The sequence below is a fragment of the Aethina tumida genome, chromosome 7, assembly GCF_024364675.1.
Source record: "Aethina tumida isolate Nest 87 chromosome 7, icAetTumi1.1, whole genome shotgun sequence".
Lineage (NCBI taxonomy): Eukaryota > Metazoa > Arthropoda > Insecta > Coleoptera > Nitidulidae > Aethina > Aethina tumida.
Window position 1 is genome coordinate 7,374,954 of NC_065441.1, and position 20,923 is coordinate 7,395,876.

The window sequence follows — 20,923 nt, forward strand, 5'->3', positions numbered from 1 at the left end:
AGAGAGGACAAAGGTAAAATGAATGAGGTGAAATGTCTTGATACAACGTTGAAACCGACCTTCGAATCCGACTTCCTCGGAGACATAGATAATGTTAAATTATCAATAAGAGATATTCTAATCAAGCTGGATGATAAAAGTGTTGGCCAGAGCTTTGTTTGTGATGATATAGAAGAATCTGTGATAAAAAGGCAAGACTTTCGCTTCAGATTGACCCTTTTTTCCGAACAATTCAAGATGAAAATTGCCTTCATAAAACAAATAATGAAGGAAATAAAATCATTATTAGATAAAATGGATTATAAGGGTTATGAGATTGTTTTGGAGTACGACTATTCTGACTAATTAATTAGTCAGATTATGAAACGATAATATTTTGAATGGATGTATGAAATAAATATGAAATGTGAAATTTAACATAATGAGTATGTTAAATAATAATGTAATTCTATATAAAATATATATATGAAACCAAATTTTATGTTTTATTAACAAATTTACACAAGTAATAAGAATAAAACCATAATATTAATTAAATCCTTTATTGAACACTTTACACTTGCAGTCATAAATTATAATAAATATACACAATTTACAAAATCATAGTCATATGGAAGAGGCAGTAGTTGTTGTATATAGGTAAGTCTTTCCGGAACGTAACTTGCTTTATAACAAACAGAAACAAAAATCTCTCCAAGAGATCGACATCTCCAGTGAAATTTTCTATTAACTAACATGTTATAAAACAGTTTACAATAATTTTGAATGGAATACTATTGTTTGGTAATGGATTTACCAACCATGACCCCCATGACCGGCAGCTCCATGAAGTCCAGCAAGAGTTGGTCCCCATAAACCGTCAGCATGAACGGCACCTAAAAATAAATTAGTCACATGAAGATTACAGTTGACTATGTTATGTTATAACATACCAGCTGGTCCAGAGATGGTAACAGGAGCAGTTGGTGGTCCTTTGACAACGGCACCATGTCCGCTGACTCCGATAGCTCCACCTCCATTGGTGATCAAACCAGCGCCATGTCCAATTCCAACACCCAAACCAATTGGGCCAGCCAAAGCTGGACCAACAAGAGCAGCACCGTGAGCAACTGGTCCCACAAGAGCAGCACCATGAGCCACTGGTCCTACGATAGCGGCGCCATGGTTAACTGGTCCAGAAACCAAAGCTGGTCCGGCTACTGGTCCAACGACGGCAGCTCCGTGGGTGGATGGTCCTACGATAGAAGCAGCTGGTCCTACAGGTCCTGCCAAAAGTGCACCATGTCCGACTGGTCCTGCCAAGAGGGCACCGTGTCCAAGACCGCCAAGTCCTATGCCTCCGTGTCCAAGTCCACCAAGTGCTACGCCTCCAAGTCCAAGTCCTACACCGTGGCCAAGTCCAAGTCCAAGACCGATGCCTGATGGAGCAGCTGCGACTGCGGCCACAACGGCGAACAAAGTGACGAGCTAAAAAATATTAACTAATGTTACTTTTCTAATGAAAATTTAAATAATTTTCAAAAATTAATATTAAATTTAAATTACTTACTAAGGTATTCATATTCCTAAGAGATCGATAATGTCCGTAACCAAACAATATGCTGAATGAACCATTTACCCCAGCTTATATACTCTGGTCATTTCGAATTACGACCTTCGCTTAAACTATACGGAATTGTCGCTGAAAAAAGGTTCATGCGGACATGATTTTCATTTTACATTCTAGTTAACGCTTTGAACTATTTCACAAAGTAGGTTGACTTGCATGGGAACATATAATTGTTAATATTTGCTATATCGATCTACATAATTATTATTACTTTGATCATTTGAAATGGCGACGGATATTTAAATTATATATTCCTGCAAAACAGACAATGGAATATTAAATTGGAGAATAATTTGTTTTAGAAAAAGCAGTCACATAAAACTGCCCACTGGTATATAAATTTCAATTAAAATAACTATGTACTGTTTTATTGGCTATAGAATTTAAATGGAACACAAAAAGCTAAAAGTCTAATTGAACTTTAGATAAAAAAGTGAGATATTAAAATAATTTTCTCAATTAAAATAATTATTATGCAATTTAAGCACTATAACAATTTATACTTAAGTAATTGTTGTCATTGTATAGCGAGTTTTTAACAGGATAATGTAACAGAAACTGAATAAATGAATAATTATGAAATGAATTATATAGTAATCTTAAGGAAAACCTGTTCCCGAAGGGTAATTTATTAGTGATTTTATTAACCACTATTTTTGCTTATTTTAAACTAACAAATTATTCTAATTTTCCAATGGCATGCAATATTTTTAACATAGTTTCCTTGCATAAAATAAATTAAATGTAGAGCTTATAAGATTATTAATTATTTTTATGTAAATATGTTTTTATATTCATTTTATATGTAAATGCTGATTAATTCTTTAATATATATATATTATATATTATGTGTTTATGGTATTTTAATAAAATGTTTCTAATTCTGATTATATTGATTGTTTTTATATAAATATGTTTTATTCATTTTGAATGTAAAAACCAATTATTTCTTATTTAGGATTTAATGTGGGTGTTTTAAAACACTATTATTTAAAAAATATCTTGATTACAATTAAATTTAAACATATTATCAGAGATTTTAAAATAAAATGTTTTTAGGGCAATTTTTAATACAAACATAAAAATTTAATTTATTTCCAGCAATTTGCATGTAAAACTGAAATCCCTGACATACACCTACAAATATGTAATGTAGATTAAGGCTTGCAAATTATCTAAGTTAATAGCTCGCAATTATTAATTATACAAGCGTGAATTAATTCGTGATCTTTTTTATTATTAATATAAAAAAAACACGATTATGCGTACTTTGCAATATCGTGATCACTTCACGTGTACTTACACAATGGTGGCAACGGAAAAAATGTTTTTGTGTCTGCATATTTTTTTCAATGTTTAGACAACCTTACCGTATTTCAAAGGTATGTTTCATGGTTGAATGGCTTTGGCTTATCGTTAAAGTTATTTATGGGGCACCGGACTAAGTCCGGGCACTTTTCGACCAAATGTTCCCGTTCACGATCGTTAATTTCAAATGAAAGTTTCAGATAGGTGCGATTTAAATCTTGTGGTTTAAGAGAAATCGCATTATTTTGTTACACGTCAAATTAAATCTGTGTTATAGCAAATAATCTCTTATGATTTTTTATGAAACTTCATTTTAATAAAAATTGTTAAATATACAAAAATTCATAAAAAAATAAAAATTAGTATTTTTTTTTTTTTTTTTTTTTCATATAAGTTTCAAAATTTGTCGAAAGCTCAATTTTTGGATTTTTTATGGCTGAAAATAGGTGGGGGCATGATTCTAAACAATTGCTAATGTTAATTTGTTAACTAATTTATTTTTGTATTTATATAGAAGCGAGAGAAGCTATGATTATATATTAATAATTTAAAAAATAATGACAAGAAATTGATTTTTAAGTTATTCTTACTCCATTAATTACTTGGAATTATTAGTTTTCATAATGTTTTACGGGTACCACAGACAGATGTGTCTATATATGTATTTATAATGCAAATAAAAGATTAATTTGAGAATTCTTTAATTCTTTATTGAACACTATAATTTTGCTATACATACAATAAATAAAAACGTTAATCAGTTTTCAGGCAGTGTCATCATAGTTTTCTTTAGTCATAAACAAATCTACTAACACCGTGAACAAGAGATTTTTAACAGTCGAATCCAAGTGTTAGTAAAAAGTTTACTCATTATGTTCTTTTGGATATCCTCACAATTTAGGCTCACCAAATGTGACCATGATGGCCCCAAGTACCAGGTGAGTGAATAGTACCTAAGCATAAACGTGCTCATTAGCCACAAAATCTATTTCATACCAAAGATAATATTACCGGATGGTCCAGAAATGGTGGCTGGCACGACGGCGGGTCCCTGTACACGTACCCCATGGCCCCACAGTCCATGTCCCCAAAGGCCGTGTCCCCATCCAAGACCGAGTCCAGGTCCTGCTACAACGGCGCCGGCTGATGAAGGACCGGCAATGATGGTGCCACCATGACCACCCCAAGCTCCAATGGCTCCGTGTCCAGTCACAATTCCAGCGGGTCCCGCAACGATGGCTCCGTGTCCCCAGGATGGTGCGGCTGAGGCGTAGGAAAGGGCACACAGAAGGGTGAAAATCTACAATAAATAAATCACATGGCAGTGTGATGTAGTACTAAATGGTTTTAACTTACCAATGCGTTCATGTTGTGGCTGGTGGAAGCTGACGATCTGAAGAACTGCGATGATAGGAATTATGGAATCCTATATATACCTTGAATCATCTTAGGTGCGTGTGGTGACATTGGCCTTCAAGAAAATGATCGTCATTAAAAAAAAATTTCTATATGACTTCATATGATAGATTAATGTTCAATGAACATTTATGTGAGGGGCTTGATCTAATTATTAAACAGCAAATCATTGCGAAGGTGATAATTTATGGAGGAAATTGCTAATAGGAAAATCAAGATGGGCACGCCTTTAATAAAAATTGCACTAGTTATGTATAAAAGAAACTGGGTACGTTACACTTCAGTTTATTTGAATTGCTCATTGAATGTGATCAGGCTCAAAAGTTGTTCAACGTTTAATTTTTATTAATTCACCCAAAAAATATTTTTTTTATTTAATTTTATAAAACATTCACAACTTTGTTTTAACAACAAAATAAGATATTTTATTCAAAAACGATGCTTTTTTTAATTTTATAAATTGTTTCTAAAATGGGTGGTCACAATTTGAGACCCCTAAATTTAAATTTCTTTGTCATATATCTATAACATGTATGTATGTTTACATTTGATATGTATTATCCTGAAATAGATGCTCACAATTCAATGTAATACATTTTTTCCATACTGTTACAGTGGCGTTGATTATGAAGGGTCCATCTCTTTTCCTCATCCATTTTTCTATGCCACTGAATATATTTTATTTATACTATTAAGTTTTACAAATTCTTAAAAAATTTTTAAGGTAAAAGGCACTCTTGACTTTAATTATCACAACCGTTTTTGAGATAATACATATTTATTGTGACTTTAATTTTCTTTCAAGATTTAAACTGAAATATCTTAAAAAAAGCTATGATAATCAATATGAATAAAGAGTACCTTTTTCTTCTAAATTGTGTAAAGAATATGAAAAGCTTAATAGTTTTAAAAAATATTCATTGGTAAGTAAAATGAGACAAAAAAATAGAAACATCCCCCACAATCTACGCTACTGTGTCATTATGGAACAAGTTTATTATATTGAATTGTAGCTACATATTTTAACATAATACATAACAAATTTAAACATGTTGAACCAGAGATTGAGAAGATTCAGGAGAAATTAATATTATATTAAAGATTTTAGATAAAATAATTTAACCTTAAAGAATGAAAATAAAAAAAGCAATAAAAAAAGGTAATTACATAGTCTTAGAACAATATCAATATCACAATGTGACTCATTTAAATAATCAAAGATGCAATTATCCATCGCATTTTACTATTTGCACAGCTATTTGGAACAAAACGGAAACTCCTTCAAGGCCGTGTAGGTGTGTTGCTGCTATTGTATAACGACAAAAATTCACTCAATTTATTAACAGATTGTAAATAAAATTGAAAAAGTCGATCGCAAATAATCTGGTCAATATTTTTAATATCTATATCAAAATTTTACTATTCTACAGCGAAATAACACACTAAATTATTGTAAAACTTACATGATTTATTGTTTTATGAAGAAATAATTAGTATTTTCATACTGTTTGATTTAAATATTCAGTTCCTATTAATTGTTAAATTATCCAAAGTAGTTACAGATTGAATTGATTTAAAACAGACATTTAACGTTTCTGAGGGCACTAAAAATATGGTATTATACAAGCACACTCAACTTATAAACTAAACCAATAAATCATTCCCTCAATGGCATAATTGTGCTTTTCCTACCATAGGTCAAACCCGTTACTTCTAGCAGCCGATCAAACAATAAAATATGCCGATCTGTAATTAAAATAATAATATTTTGTGATATACGATAATATATGTAGATACAAAACAGTGCAAGTTCGTTAGAAAAAATTGTTTTATGGACAAATACCATTTCATGCGTCCAAGCAAGGCCGTTGTTAAAGTATAAAACTAACATTTGAATACAGGAGGCATATTAGTACCACAAGACTTTCCAGTTAAACATGAACACTTTGGTGTGTATTCAATGACCTTACAGTGCAAATTTATTGAAATTACTGCGGGGTAATACACCAGGAAATGTTATTATCCCATTAGTTATTTTCAATGATTTCGAAAATTATCTATTAAACTACCTTACCATCTATAACTTTATATTTTTAGTTCGTAGCTGTCTTTGCCTCTGTGGTTGTTTTCACGGCCGCTTCAGGACCTGGAGGAGTAATTTTGAAAGGTCCATCTGGTATTGTGACAGATGCCGGTCCTATTGGACCCACTGGACCTGCAGGAGTTGGACTTGGGCATGGTGCTATCTTGGCCGCTCCAGCCATCGCAGCGCCGGTCCCTATTGCTGCTCCTGCCGGAATTGTTGCTCCAGGTTAGTGTTTCTTTCCCTTGAATTTATATTAATAGATAATTCAATTATTTCCTTCAACACTTGTAGGTATTGGACTTGGAGGTCTTGGAGGTCATGGACTTGGATTAGGCCTTGGAGGAGTAGGTCTTGGAGGAATAGGTCTTGGAGGAATAGGTCTTGGAGGAATAGGTCTTGGAGGCGTAGGTCATGGAGGCGTAGGTCTTGGTGGAGTAGGACTTGGTGGATGGGGACTTGGTCATGGTGCTGTCGTTGGTCTGGGAGGTGGTCTTATCACCAACGGTGGTGGTACTATTGGTGTAAGTGGACATGGTGCCGTCGTGAGGGGGCCACCAACTGCTCCTGTCGTGGTTGCCGGACCAGCTGGCAAAGTAGCTGCCGATGGTCTTTGGGGACCTACTTTAGCTCTTGGAGGAAAAGGATGGTAGACTGCAATACTATAATTTATGTTTACCGTAGTCAATGATTACCTCGGATTTGGGTGGCCTGATCTGAAAAATGTTGAATTACATTAATTTATTGGTTGTGTGATTAGATTAAGAAAAATAGTTACCTGTATATAAGTTAGTTTAGTTCGGGTCTACCCAAAACTTTTTATAAAGCAAAATATAAAAAAGAAAAAAAAAATAAATAAATGTCAATTAAAGTTTGTTTTATTTGTATTTTATATATTATAAATAATTAAATTTCAGAAAAAAATATGGTAATATTTAATATGATTTTTAATTTAACTTTATTTTATTATTTAGTTATTAGTTTTTGGTTAAAAAATCCTATACCATACCTTTCACAGGTCTATTGAAATATAATTTTAGAATAAATTTTAAAAATAAAATGCACTGAATAAATATAATTCAGTATTCAGTATTTATAGTTGCATTTGTTTTTAATTATAATTTTACAGCTATTACCAAATATGAATATTAATTCTTAGAATTTAGATGAAATGTCAATAAAAGTAAATTTTGTTCATTGCTTTATTAACTTCATAAACTCACAAATTATACATCCTATTGTAATTTAAAATGATCTAAATCATTGTGTATTTGTATTTTGTAGTACTAGATATTATATCATTATTTAATACTTAACAGTTCTATTTTTTAATAGAAGTGAAAAATATATTACATATTCTAAATAAAACCCCTTTACCTTTTTGTAAAAATATATAATTACCTAATATGTATTTACAATTAATAATAAATATGTAGCCAGTTCACACAATCTTATTCCTCTTTAAGCAAGTATTTTTCCAGATGGTCCCCTCAAAGCAGTTGGTGCAACTGCTGGTCCATTAACCAAAGCACCTCGTGCACTTAAATTTATGGTACCACCTCCGTTAGTGATAATAGTTTTGGAAATATCAGTAATCGCTCCAAGACCCAGACCAAGATCAGCTGTTCTGAGACCTAATCCTCCTAATTGAAGACTTCCCAAACCTACAACAAATTAAATAATTAATAACATACCATAAGACTATTTTTTAAATAGCTTACCCAACGCAGCAGGTGACGCAAGAGCTGGAGCAGCAGCTACGGCTGATGCAGCAGCAACAGCTGGTGCTACCAAACCGGGAAGACCCAAAAGTCCCAAAGCGGATGGTCCGATGATTGAAGCTCCAGCTGCGCTGGGTCCCACCACATTAACTGGTGCAGTAGATGGTCCGACAACTGATGCTCCAGGCGCCACTGGCCCGACAACTGATACTGCGGGTGCGACTGGTCCGACAATCGCTTGAGCTGCCGCAGCTTTACCCACTACAGCTGGAGCTGCAAGAGCAGCAGAAGGTCCAATGATGCTTGCGGGCGCGGCTGATGGACCCACTATGGATGTAGCAGCTGCCGAAGGGCCAACGATTGAAGCACCACCAGCTGTGATGGCAGCAGGTGCTGCTAAAGCGGCGCCCTTAAGCACGGAAGGTCCAATAATGGTCGCACCAGACGAGACGGCAGGAGTGATGACGGTTTTACCAGCCACTGCGGGGGCAATTAAAGCACCGGCACTCGTAGCGGGCGCAATAAGTGATGTGGCCGCAACGGCGGGAGCAATTAAGGACGCGGCACTAATAGGTGGCACTACAAGTGATTTAGCGGCGACGGCGGGAGCGATCACTGTACCGGCACTAACTGCTGGAGCAACGAGGCCGTTGGCCCAACCAGGAGCCAAAAGTCCTCCCAAACTGAGATCAAGACCATTTAAGGCTAACGGTCCTGTTGTTATGGACCCTGCGGCACCTTTTAAGGTGAGGGCATCCAAGCCGATGCCTGAAGCTGATGCGTGCACAGCCAAAGAGGCTATCACTGATACAAGCTAGAACAGATTACATTTTGGCAATTTCTTGATAATTTTAATAGTTTTAAAACGTTGCTTTCTTACCAATATGTTCATGGTTAGAAATCTGAGATGATACTGCATCAATTTAATTGGCAAAGTTGTTTAGTAGTTATAAACCCTTGAACTTTAATGATATTCAGCTTTAAGAGTCGAGAGTGGAGATGGAATGTGGCAATGATCATCATAAAATTAATAGAAATTCATGTACGAGGTACCATCAAAGTTAGGTCTTTACTTTGTTTTAATATTCTATACATTTGAAATATTTGACCATATTACAATTTAATGCTAAAAATTGTTAATGCAATATTTTTACGAAGCTCTTTCTTCCTTGATTAGGCTTTACATGTAAATCTCAAAGATAAAAGTGGAAATTCAGCATATTTGATATAATACATTTTATTTTGACTATTTATCATAATACTTTAACATCAGACTGTTATAAAAACAAAAATAAAACAATTAAAAACTACTTTTCTTTCTTACCAGTATACTCATGATGGCTAACGCCAGGGCGACTGTGTGCGCATTTTATCACCCCAGGAAATTTATACAAGCCCATATGGCCTTGCACCAGACTCGAGAATTCATTAAGTTTTATTTTTAATATTGACAACAGTTATATTATTTATAACATATGCATTATCAGTGATCTGAAAAATCGGTGAGTGTGCTAGGTGGATTAAAGTCCTTTGACTTGGAAGAAATGAATGATGTAATAATGCTAGATGGTTGATAAGATTTTATTTGCTGATAAAAATACCAGATTTTTAATTATTGAAGATGTATTTGTATAAATAACTAATTAAATAAGTTAAAATTATTAACAAATATCAATTAAATCAATTACACAATCAATATTTAGATTCCGGAAGAATTTATTTTATGTGGATCAATTTCATCTTTGAATTATTTTTACTGATTAATAAATATCATTAAAATTATTCTGTTTAATTCGGTGCTTATGGATACCAAAAAATCTACATACAACAATATTTAAGCTCAGAATTTTTAAAAATATCTTATTTCAAAATTACATTATTTCTCAGTTTTGATATAAAAAAATTATTCTATGCTCAAATTAAAATATTTTCTTGTTTCCCACGGATTAAAGTTTCTTATAATGAACAATATAAATTTAAATAGTGTAGCCACATAAGCTGTTGCTTATTACGAAACAATTTTTTTAGGTAGTAGTTTTCCTATACCAATCATAAAAGACAATTAAAATTAAAGTTTAACTAATAAAATTCCAAATTTCTTTATTTAATAATCATATTAAATCAACTTTGATATTTTTTTGAAGGAGTAGATGAGTTAACATATAAAAATATTTCAGAACACAAATAATATAATATAGTTCAGTGATTAATTCCGCATATGAAACAAGGCCGTTTATGCTCGTATAAATAGCAGGGGATTTTGTAAAATGTTACAGTCACCACAATCTAGAATCATGAACGCATTGGTAAGAAATAGTACCATTATGTAAATGATCATTGTTACACCCAGATTCATACACACACACTTTTAATATATTTAATTTTATGTCAATTAGCCTAGAAAATATTTTTTACATAAGTGATTAAATTAATTTTTTATACTGTGTATTTTTTTAGTTTATGAGAAAGTCTAACAAACATTTTTATATTAATTAATATTTATATAATAGAAATGTGTATTGTAAATATTTTATGTTATCAACATACATAATATTTAAATCGACTAATTTTGGAGTAACCGAATCCTTTTTAGTTCGTCACAGTCCTTGCCTGCTTGGCCGTCTACGCCTCCGGCTCGGGCATCGGTCTTGGCGGCGCCATCCTCAAAGGACCCTCCGGCATCGTAACCTCCGCCGGACCAATCGGCCCAGCCGGCATCGGCATTGCCGCCCCATTGGCCGTCGCCGCCGGCCCCGCACTGATAGGAGCACGCGCCGGAATCGCGGTGCCCGGAATCGCCGCCGGAGGCCTGCTCGCTGGTCCCGTCGCCGCCGGTGGCCTCCTCGCCGCTCCGGTCGCCGCCGGAGGCATCCTCGCCGCTCCAGTTTCAGCTGGTGCAATCGCCGCCGCCCCAGTATCCGCCGGAGCCATCGCCGCCGGACCAGTGTCCGCTGGAGCCATTGCCGCCGGACCAGTGTCCGCCGGAGCCATTGCCGCCGGTCCAGTGTCCGCTGGAGCTATTGCCGCCGCACCAGTATCCGCTGGTTCCATTGCCGCCGGACCGGTGTCCGCTGGTGCCATTACCGCTGGAGGAGTTGTGGCTGGTTCGATTACTGCCACCGGTGTTGTTGCTGCCCCCGCTCTGGCCGTGGCCGCCCCCGGCATTGTCCGTGCACCACTCGGTTTGGGACTGGGATTGGGATTAAAGGGATGGTAGAGGACTGTGAGATGTTTATAATGGGCCTCAATGATACGTAATTTATTTGTGAATTATAGTCGTTCAATTGTTTGTATGTGTATAAATATAATGTTTTGAATTAACATCTGTATTTTATTTTAAATTTAATCTTGATTGTTATTTGTTAATTAGGTTAAAAATTATTATGAGTTAATCTCATTAATATCTGTTTTAATAATAAAATAAATAAAAACAATGAAATAAAAGTTTATTTGGTACTAAATAATAATATTACCTAAAATTAGTTAAACAATTTTTTGTTAATTTAATAATTTTCAATTATTATTTTCTATTCTTACTTTACATCTGAAAACCTAAAACAAGTGTATAAATAATAATTAATAAATAATTGTCTTCAAATAAAAAAACATAATTGATAAAAGTGATGAGAGTCGTTGTGATGTAGCAAAGATAGAAATAAAACGTATTATCATTTAAGCAGAGTTAAACGATTTTGGATATTTTCTCAAAAAATATATTTTAAACAGTGAATAAATAATATATAAAACAAATAATCATTAGAAATATCTTTTACCTCATTGGGTTGACATATATTTATATATGTCTGAATATATATTTTTTTATTTAAAAACATTGAATATTTGTCAACATTTATGCTGTTAATAAAAAATTTTAAAAATTGTTAAAAATTGTTAAAATATGGTGCAACAGCAATATATTTTAATTCATCACTTACGTCAGAGAAAATTTGCATTAAGAAAGTTAAGTAAAAACAATTCAATGTTTTTACAGTAAAATGATTATTATGCAATATACTAAATCTAAGCAAGTTTAATTTAAATCAACAAACCATAAAATATAAATAAATAAGTAATTAAGATTTAATTACAATCTAACGAAAAATTAGAGTGAAATCCTTGGTGCAATATAAAATAACCAACAAAAATGTTGGTGTGGCTCCAGAGTACCGAGACTTCAGGAACTGGATGATGTAATACCGAAGAATTGTGTTGTTATAGGACAATCACGTTCATTGTCAAACCACAAATACTGTACTTTGTTTATTTGTTTATTGGCAAATAATGTTAATTATACGATAAAATTAGAATTATTTTAAAAATGCATATTACTGCATTTCCTCAACAACCAGAAATACCAGAAAAAATGTCTTTGTTTAATTTTGAAATATATTTACTTAAATAAGTAAATCCTCAACAATATTTTTATTAATATATTCATTTTCAATTTGTTTTTTCCAAAAAGTGTCTCTTATACTTAATAAAATTTCCTCGATAACGGGCGACACCAAAAAGACATATTTATTTAAATTTTTAATATGTTTACTTCATAATTCATTTTTTTTCTTGATATTTTTAATATTTCTCAATTTGACTCTTAAATGCCAAAAACTGCATCTTAATCTTATGAACAATATGATATGATAAAATAAGATTTACGCCTTTATGAAAATGAATAACACAAATTTTTATGAGATGCATTTCAAAAAATAATCTGATGTAAGGCAACAGGAATACTTGGTAAGACATATAGATTGAAAAATGTCGGGGCGTTTATTATTCCGTACTTGAAACAAGGCCGTTTGGTTATATATAAATATATCAGATTTTGCAAAATCTGTACCAGTTGTCACCTCAACCTATAATCATGAACACATTGGTAAGAAAGAAAAGCCAACCCCTTTTTCTTAATCTTTTCAATATTTACTAGTTTGTGTTTTAATTTGTGTAGAAATTTTATTTTCACTTTATCAATTTCTTTAAACATATACCTAATTGCCACTTCTCTTTTTAGTTTGTCGCAGTTTTCGCCTGTTTGGCAGTCTACTCCTCCGCCTCCCTCGTAGGTTTGGGTGCTCCCGCAGTCGGTCTGGCTGGCCCGATAGGTCTCGGTGCCACCCTTGTAGGACCCGCCACCCTGGGGGCCACCGTCGTTGGACCCGCTACTTTAGGAGCCTCTGTCGTAGGACCCGCAACTTTGGGAGCCTCTGTCGTAGGACCATCTACTTTGGGTGCCACTGTGGTAGGACCAGCAACTTTGGGTGCCTCTATCGTTGGACCCGCCACCTCAGGAGCCGCCATCGTTGGACCAGCAACTGGTGGTGCTAGTCTCATCGGACCAACTGCCGGTGTAGCCGTGGCCGGCCCGGCTCTTGTTGCTCCAGCTGCTGTTGCAGCTCCAGTTGCTGTTGGTGCCGTAGGTGCTGTAGGTGCCGGTCTCATCACCAATGGAGGTGGTACCATCGGAGTTTCTGGTTTGGGAGCTGCAGTAAGAGGACCACCAACCGCTCCCGTGGTCATTGCTGGTCCTTCCGGTAAAGTCGCCGCTAGCGGGCTTTGGGGACCAACCTTGGCAGGTTTGACTGCAAAGGCGTGGTAGAGTTCTGCGCAATGTGATCGATGATTTTGACTGCTCAACTTGGAACCTATTTATTATATTGATGTTTGTATGTGTATATAACTCTCTAGGATTTAAATAATTGTTTCAAATTTTGTTTTGAATTAGTATAAAGATATACTGCCTATATATATTGTGTTTTATTTAAAAGTTGATAAATAATGTAAATGAAAGATTTTACTATATCGATTTTAGAGAAAGAAAGTAAAAAAAAATAACTTTTTCTCACTCAAAACTTATATACATTAATTACCAATGTTACACATTTCTTTCTAATTTACCTGAATTACTAAAGCCATAATAGACTAATAAATTAATTAGAAATAATACTATAGTAGTGTGTTGATATCATTACTGAAATATTAAGCTAACCAAAAATTACATTTATCATAGTTTTCAATAAAACAGTAATCATCTAACAGTGTTTGTTTTAAAATTAGATAAAACTCTGTCCTATAAACTGGTTTAAAATGGTTGAAAACATTCGTATCTTACACATAAAGGGTGACACAATAAAATATTAATTAGATAACATGTGAATCATATCTATGTTTCTAATAAAGACAATGTGGCTCTGGAGTTCACAAATTATTATATCTTTTAAGATCAGATTCTTTATGGGATTATGTTAAGATTAATTGCTGCTTAACCCCAGAGTCAACTCACAATGAAGGAGAGTTAGGCAAAATCATTACCTTCCATGGAGGACAATTTTATAATAATATGTCATGCTAGTAAAGAATTTAATTATAAAATTGAATTGAATGTGAAGGTTAATACTTCATTATATGAAGTAACAAAAACAATTGTAGTATTTTTTTAAGAAATAAATATTTTATCATTGTAAATAGACGCAATTATTTTACCATTAATTTCGATTAACAGATTTTTAACAATATTAATTATTATGGGTACATTTATGAGAAATTATTATTAAAACAACTTCATATTATTTATAAGTATTCTTTATTTATACACATTCAAACTAAAAAAGTAAATTACAATAAAAATTTGCATATTTACACACATAGACTAAAATAAATTATTTAATGACTCGTAGATCAAATGTTGTCGGACGGAAAAAGCAGAACGAAACATGCCTGTAGTTATTTACCATCCTTTTCCCCCAACAGCCAAAGTTGGTCCCCAAAGACCATCAGCGGCTATCTTGCCGGCGGGTCCAGCCACAGCTACTGGAACAGTAGGTGGTCCTCTGACGACAGCTCCATGACCACTTACTCCAATAGTGCCACCTCCGTTGGTAATCACACCGGCTCCTAAGCCTATGGCAACAGGAGCAGCAATAGCTGGAGCGGCACCTAAGCCTACGGCAACAGGAGCAGCGATAGCTGGGGCGGCGATAGCTGGAGCGGCAATTGCTACAGGGGCGGCAACGGCAACGGGGGCAGCTACAAGCCCAGTTGCAGTGATGGATCCGGCGGAAACACCTCCTGTGGTAATTGAACCTGCTTGTACTGGTCCGGCTGCGATACTACCAGCCTGAACTCCTCCAGCAAGGATACTTCCGGCTTGAACTCCTCCAGCGAGGACACTTCCAGCTTGTACTCTTCCAGCGAGGACACTTCCAGCTTGTACTCTTCCAGCGAGGACACTTCCAGCTTGTACGGCACCAGCAGCGATGCCACCAGCTTGAACGGGGGCACCCCATACAGCACCGGCAGACAGAGCGGGAACACCGATAGCGGCGGGAGCAGCAATGGCAAGTGGCGCAGCGATAGCAGGAGCAGCAATAGCGGCAGGGGCAGCAATGGCAAGTGGTGCGGCAAGAGCAGGAGCAGCAATAGCGGCGGCTGCAGGAGCTATAATGGCACGGCCTACAACTCCGCCAATTCCGGCAGGACCTTCAGGTCCGATTGGACCGGCTGAGGTCACAATGCCGGATGGTCCTTTTAGGATAACTCCACCATGGATACCGGAGCCGGAGGCGAGTGACAAGGTGGCCAAAACTGTGATAAGCTGCAAGAGATATTTTTCAGGGTAGATTATTTTGTCAAATTAAAAATGTTCTCACTTTTTCGAGGGTATGTTATTTTCATGAATCTTTTTTATTGTTAATCTAATGTTTAAAGCCTCAGTCTTACCAGTGCGTTCATGTTTGGGAGCTGTGGTTGACAACTGTGTTGCATTTTACAAAATCCCGGATATTTATATGCGTATAAACGTCCTTGTTTCAAGTACGGAATTAGTAATTGAACTATATTTTTAAATGTGCCAATAACGGTGCACCGATAATATATTTATTCATGTGTTGTCAAACAAAAACGCGTGGTGTGGTTACACACTTTTCAGGAATTGTATGATGTAACGGTTGTACAGGAAGGACACCAGTTTTCCTGTCGCTAATAAATTTTTTTAACTCATACTAAAGAGGTATTATTCCAACTCATTAAACTAAACATAGTTAAATAGTGATGAATCAAAAAGAATTCTTCTAGTTGTAGTGAAAAAAATTAATACAAATACTTATGCGATATATAATGTTACAAAATATTCTTGTCTCTTTCCCCGGAGAGAAATTGAAAGGAAAGTCATCTAAATCAAGAAAACGTAAATGGCTAACCAATTATTGTTCCACCTATTTCTGTAATTTGCAATTAGCTTTAAAATAAATTCCAAGGCAAAGTAGATATCATCAAATTGTGAGTAAATTTATATAATTCAATATTAAAAATTCGCCTAGTAATTATTATGTTTTCATTGCTAATTTTATATTACTCTCTTTATAAAAAATAGAAAAGTGAACCAATAAAATTAAACTAACTATACAACTGATTATTATTACAATTGGAAATAAATTTGTAAATTGAAACAGTACATATTTAATGTGATAAAAAAATTAGCGTGTAAGCTTTTCTGAATAATTAAAGTACATAACTGTTAAAACTGTTTCTAAAAATAACTCCTAAGATATTTATTAATTGTTCCATATCTTTGAACGAAATATATTCATTATTAATACCTACAAACTAACTGTAACTAAAATTAATTTATAACAAAAAATTATTTAAAATTATTACTGTTGTGAAATTAAAAAATTAATATATTTAATGAATATTAAAAATAGTTAAACTATAAACCAGTAAAATAAATAAAGTAAAAAAATTAAAGTGAATTTTGCAATAACGTAGTCATAATTATAATTGAAGTATACTGTAGTTTATTAGGTGCATATTTATTACCAAGCATTTATTACAGTTTTAAATATCAACTCACTTAAATTATTAATAACATATTTCTAGTTTGAATAAGATAAATCAAACGTAATTAAATTATTATATGAACAGAGAGAACATTAATATCAAACACTTGATTTATAAAAATATCAAAAAATGCTAAATTATATATATTTTGAAATAATACAAAAGATAATAAAACAAACAATTGGTTCTTTTGTTTCTTCAATGATTGCAGCATGTTAATTCCTTTTGTTTATTAAATCTTTTAAGTTCACAAAATAATGGAAATAATTTCGTTTATTTTTTAAAGATAATATTATTAATTTCCTAACTAACTTAAATGCGCAGAACTTAATTAGCAAATTAGTACAAGGTCGTGAAAATAATATTAAGAAGAAAATTCAATTACGAAATATTAATTTGAATGATATGCACGTTTGTTAGAATTCTTTAAATGTTAACCGAGAAATGCATAAGATCAAATTGCATAATTCTGTTGCATGAACTTGTCCTGTTTCATGGACCGATGCACTTTAGATATTAGCATGTTGCCAAACGTTATAAAATTTACGATTGTGTGTTAAGTGAAGAAAATTGATAAAATCGTGATACAAAAAAAAATGCGTAATAAAACTTGATAGTTCTTTTAATTATCATTAACATAAACACATCATATACAAGAATATACATATACATAAGTCGTAAGAATAAACGTCGTAATACTCAATGAATCACAGACAAATCTCAAATTAATTCGAAGATTTGCTTTTTAAACTGGCTGCAAAATTTACACAATCACCAATGTCCATGAGATGGAACGCCGTACAACCCATCAGCGACAATTTTTCCGGCAGGTCCAGCAATGGTGGCGGGAACTGTAGCCGGTCCTTTCACTGTTACTCCCCCGTGTCCAATACCGACTCCTCCTCCAAAACCTCCGTGCCCACCAAAACCTCCATAACCTGCTCATAACCAAGTTATATAAACCGGATAAAAAATCAAAGAAGTGTTCTTACCACCACCACCACCAAGTCCCAGTCCCAATCCTAGACCGCCTAACCCTCCGAAACCGCCTCCATGTCCTCCAACAAATGAAACTCCATGATGCACTGGCGCCACTAAGGTGGCTCCTCCATTAACTGGTCCGACAACTGAAGCGTGTCCCATTTGAGGTCCAACTAATGCGGAAGGTCCGGCTTGTGGGCCTACTAGAGCGGCACCAGGATTCACAGGTCCAGCGATTACGGAACCATGTCCGCCGCCGCCGCCGCCGAAACCACCACCCCCATAACCACCTCCTAAAATTTAAGTATTTTGTATTAGTTTGTTTATCAAATTTTATGAATAATCATTGTTACTGCTTTTTGAGATGATTTTTTAAACACAAAAAGGTTGTATTTTCAATAATGTATTTGATATTTTTTATAAAAACAGACACATACGTATGTACATAAGAAATAGATGATTTATTAAGGCATATATAATGTATTCAATAGTATGGTTTAGACAATTAGAAAGATTGATTTTAGAAGAAAAATATATAAAGAAATTCCTTACGAAATCGAAGTGGGATTAAACTCACTATAAGTGTAAATTTTCCATTATTTTTATAGTGAAACGCCCGTTAAAAAGGTTCCATTTCTATTAATATTAAATATTTGATGGCTCTTCTCCCATGTATAAAAAATATAATACCTAATCCAAATCCCACTCCACCTCCATGACCACCTGGACCAAAGGCGCCGTGATCAGTGACAACTCCTGCTGGTCCTGAAAGATAAGTTCCTCCAGGGGCGGCTAAGCTACCCACTGTCAACGACCCCAACAAAGCAAAAACCTATAGAACATTAATATCTAATAAATTGTTATAATTTAATATTAATGTTTAATGATATTGTATTAACACTAAGACACATCCTTTAATTACAATTAATTCACGTATCTCACCACCACACCACCAACAAAACTCACCAGCGTATTCATGATTTCAGTTGTGATGAACTCGCAAACAAACTGAATAGACCATCTGAAATCCTTTCATATATACTAACACTTCGTCCTTCTGCAATAATTGGCGAATTGAGAAAAAAATAAGGCAATCGTAACAAAAGCACCTGAAGTGTGTTTTAGCAAGAATCGTGATTTAGCCTCGCCCGAGCTGGCTGATTTTTTTTCAATCCATTTTTATAGCATTTGCTGAAATTACAACGTGCCGGCAAATCATTTCCCCAGGTTTTACATGTCTCGTGATTTTAATGGCACGGATATGTTTCGACCGCAGGTTAGGCGAACTGCTCCACCCAATTGCTATTTTATGAAATTATGTCGAAACTTTGCAACGAAACTGTGGAAAAAAGTAATTCAAATGGAAAGTGCAGCAATGTGTGTTTTACACGATCGAATATTATGTAGTTTGGCAATGTTAGACACCAAAAACTAATTTTCTTCTTATAAGATTTTGAGCAATATGATCTAATAATAATAATAAATAAATCTAGACACAATGTTCTTGCACTATAATATAAACAAAAATTTTTGCTGAATTCCCATCAAAAAATTATTGTTATTTATAACTATAATTTAAGCTTTTAAAGCTTTTACCATCTATGTTTTAAAAGATTAATAATTGTAATATTCTGTAAATGAATGAAAATGTGTTAATCACAGATTTAATTAATTGCATATACATGAGAAAATACGTGGATTCCAGAATAATTACAATACACAACAGAAAACAATATGAAGCATAAATAACCGTCACGTGTTTATAATATTAATACAAATATTATACTGCTCATCTCATTTATTTAATTGGATACACCTGAATAAATAAGTTATATATATATAAAATAAATCAAATTTAACCCCATGGAGAAGCTACTGCGAGCCCGGGGCTGGCAATGATTGACTTTCCAAGCCCCAATCCTCCAAGACCCAAACCCAGTGGAGCGCCGATTCCTACGGTGGAAATAGCTGGGGCGGCCAAAACGGATTTGGCTGAAATTATATTGTAAAAGTTAAAACAAAATGTTACCAACATATTGATAAAAACATACTTAAAAGTGAACCACCTAGACCAATGGGTGCTCCAAGTCCAATTGGTGCTCCAATTCCGATTGGTGCTCCAATTCCGAGTGGTGCTCCAATTCCGATTGGAGCTCCCACAATACTGGTGGCAATTGGTGCTCCTATTACACCCGCGTAAGATACAGCTAAGAAGCTTGCGAAAACTACAATAGCAACCTAAAATGGAGAAGACACAAATTGAATCTCATCATCTCAAGCAACATCTAACCTACTATTTTATTTTGATAATATGATAATTTTGTGATATAAATGCAGAAATAGAATAATATGAAATTACTTACAATGGTTTTCATATTGAAGTTGTTTTGTGATGTTGTGAACTGTACAATAGTTAGATTAATACACACTTCAACTCATATTGCACCCCGGTATTTATACCAATGAAACATGGACCTTGTGTCGAATGGGCATTTTTAAAAACAAAACTGGTTCTCAGTCATAGAATTTTTACATTTTTTTAATGGTACACATATAATTACAATGTTTGGGTTAAATGAACCTACGGATCACCTTCGTTTTGATAAAAATCCAGATTGAAAAAAAACTTGATTTACTATTTTAATTGAAATTACCATCATACGTTACATCATGTATTCGATGGAGTCATAAAGGGGTCAGATATATATCATTGTCAAGCATTTAGTTCATTCGCTGAACAGAAAGAAAAATCAACTGGTTTAATAGTATTACGCGCCGTTAAACAATAAAAATTATAAACTTGAGTAGGTTGTTATGATTAGAAATATGTAAATGTCGGGTACTCCCTAAATCAATCGGAAATTTAATTAATAAATTCACGAATTATGTGATTTTCACGTAAATCAGTAAAAAATTAATATAATTTATTACAGTTTTTAGAATATTTTTAAATTAGTATTTTTAATAAGG

At 34.1% G+C, this 20,923-nt stretch overlaps 8 protein-coding genes across 9 annotated transcripts; 2 read left to right on the forward strand and 6 right to left on the reverse strand.

Annotated features, from left to right (window-relative positions):
• Positions 1–528: 528 nt before the first annotated feature.
• Positions 529–1,586, reverse strand: LOC109601213 (uncharacterized). The gene is made up of 3 exons (XM_020017434.2): positions 1,550–1,586; positions 933–1,467; positions 529–875 (listed from the first exon to the last, which is right to left on the reverse strand). The coding sequence occupies exons 1-3, from the start codon at positions 1,559–1,561 to the stop codon at positions 793–795; spliced, it is 630 nt and encodes a 209-aa protein (XP_019872993.2). The 5' UTR covers positions 1,562–1,586; the 3' UTR covers positions 529–792.
• A 2,019-nt stretch (positions 1,587–3,605) lies between these two features.
• Positions 3,606–4,403, reverse strand: LOC126266286 (PE-PGRS family protein PE_PGRS16-like). Its single transcript, XM_049969975.1, has 3 exons — positions 4,274–4,403; positions 3,929–4,217; positions 3,606–3,870 (listed from the first exon to the last, which is right to left on the reverse strand). Exons 1-3 carry the CDS (start codon positions 4,283–4,285, stop codon positions 3,821–3,823), a joined length of 351 nt encoding a protein of 116 aa, XP_049825932.1. The 5' UTR covers positions 4,286–4,403; the 3' UTR covers positions 3,606–3,820.
• A 1,867-nt stretch (positions 4,404–6,270) lies between these two features.
• Positions 6,271–7,275, forward strand: LOC109601214 (acanthoscurrin-2-like). The gene is made up of 3 exons (XM_049969925.1): positions 6,271–6,282; positions 6,431–6,644; positions 6,711–7,275. Exons 1-3 carry the CDS (start codon positions 6,271–6,273, stop codon positions 7,067–7,069), a joined length of 585 nt encoding a protein of 194 aa, XP_049825882.1. The 3' UTR covers positions 7,070–7,275.
• Positions 7,276–7,792: 517 nt separating this feature from the next.
• On the reverse strand, positions 7,793–9,527 carry LOC109601215 (apomucin-like). Its single transcript, XM_049969974.1, has 3 exons — positions 9,462–9,527; positions 8,138–8,951; positions 7,793–8,080 (listed from the first exon to the last, which is right to left on the reverse strand). The coding sequence occupies exons 1-3, from the start codon at positions 9,471–9,473 to the stop codon at positions 7,878–7,880; spliced, it is 1,029 nt and encodes a 342-aa protein (XP_049825931.1). The 5' UTR covers positions 9,474–9,527; the 3' UTR covers positions 7,793–7,877.
• Positions 9,528–10,404: 877 nt separating this feature from the next.
• Positions 10,405–13,878, forward strand: LOC109601216 (elastin-like). Its single transcript, XM_020017438.2, has 5 exons — positions 10,405–10,443; positions 10,731–11,350; positions 11,414–11,423; positions 12,960–13,013; positions 13,149–13,878. The coding sequence occupies exons 1-5, from the start codon at positions 10,405–10,407 to the stop codon at positions 13,731–13,733; spliced, it is 1,308 nt and encodes a 435-aa protein (XP_019872997.1). The 3' UTR covers positions 13,734–13,878.
• An 840-nt stretch (positions 13,879–14,718) lies between these two features.
• LOC109601217 (cuticle protein 16.5-like) lies at positions 14,719–15,865 on the reverse strand. Its single transcript, XM_049969930.1, has 3 exons — positions 15,854–15,865; positions 15,071–15,728; positions 14,719–15,028 (listed from the first exon to the last, which is right to left on the reverse strand). The coding sequence occupies exons 1-3, from the start codon at positions 15,863–15,865 to the stop codon at positions 14,862–14,864; spliced, it is 837 nt and encodes a 278-aa protein (XP_049825887.1). The 3' UTR covers positions 14,719–14,861.
• Positions 15,866–17,576: 1,711 nt separating this feature from the next.
• On the reverse strand, positions 17,577–18,944 carry LOC109601218 (ctenidin-1-like). The gene is made up of 4 exons (XM_020017440.2): positions 18,920–18,944; positions 18,644–18,785; positions 17,965–18,246; positions 17,577–17,910 (listed from the first exon to the last, which is right to left on the reverse strand). The coding sequence occupies exons 1-4, from the start codon at positions 18,929–18,931 to the stop codon at positions 17,744–17,746; spliced, it is 603 nt and encodes a 200-aa protein (XP_019872999.1). The 5' UTR covers positions 18,932–18,944; the 3' UTR covers positions 17,577–17,743.
• A 789-nt stretch (positions 18,945–19,733) lies between these two features.
• On the reverse strand, positions 19,734–20,671 carry LOC126266249 (chorion class B protein Ld34-like). 2 transcript variants are annotated; one of them, XM_049969851.1, is made up of 4 exons: positions 20,590–20,671; positions 20,317–20,534; positions 20,005–20,191; positions 19,734–19,945 (listed from the first exon to the last, which is right to left on the reverse strand). In XM_049969851.1, the coding sequence occupies exons 2-4, from the start codon at positions 20,326–20,328 to the stop codon at positions 19,809–19,811; spliced, it is 336 nt and encodes a 111-aa protein (XP_049825808.1). In that variant the 5' UTR covers positions 20,329–20,534; positions 20,590–20,671; the 3' UTR covers positions 19,734–19,808. The 2 variants fall into 2 exon arrangements, with proteins under 2 accessions (XP_049825808.1, XP_049825809.1); XM_049969852.1 differs by lacking the exon at positions 20,590–20,671 and having other exon boundaries at positions 20,317–20,537.
• Between the last annotated feature and the right edge of the window lie 252 nt (positions 20,672–20,923).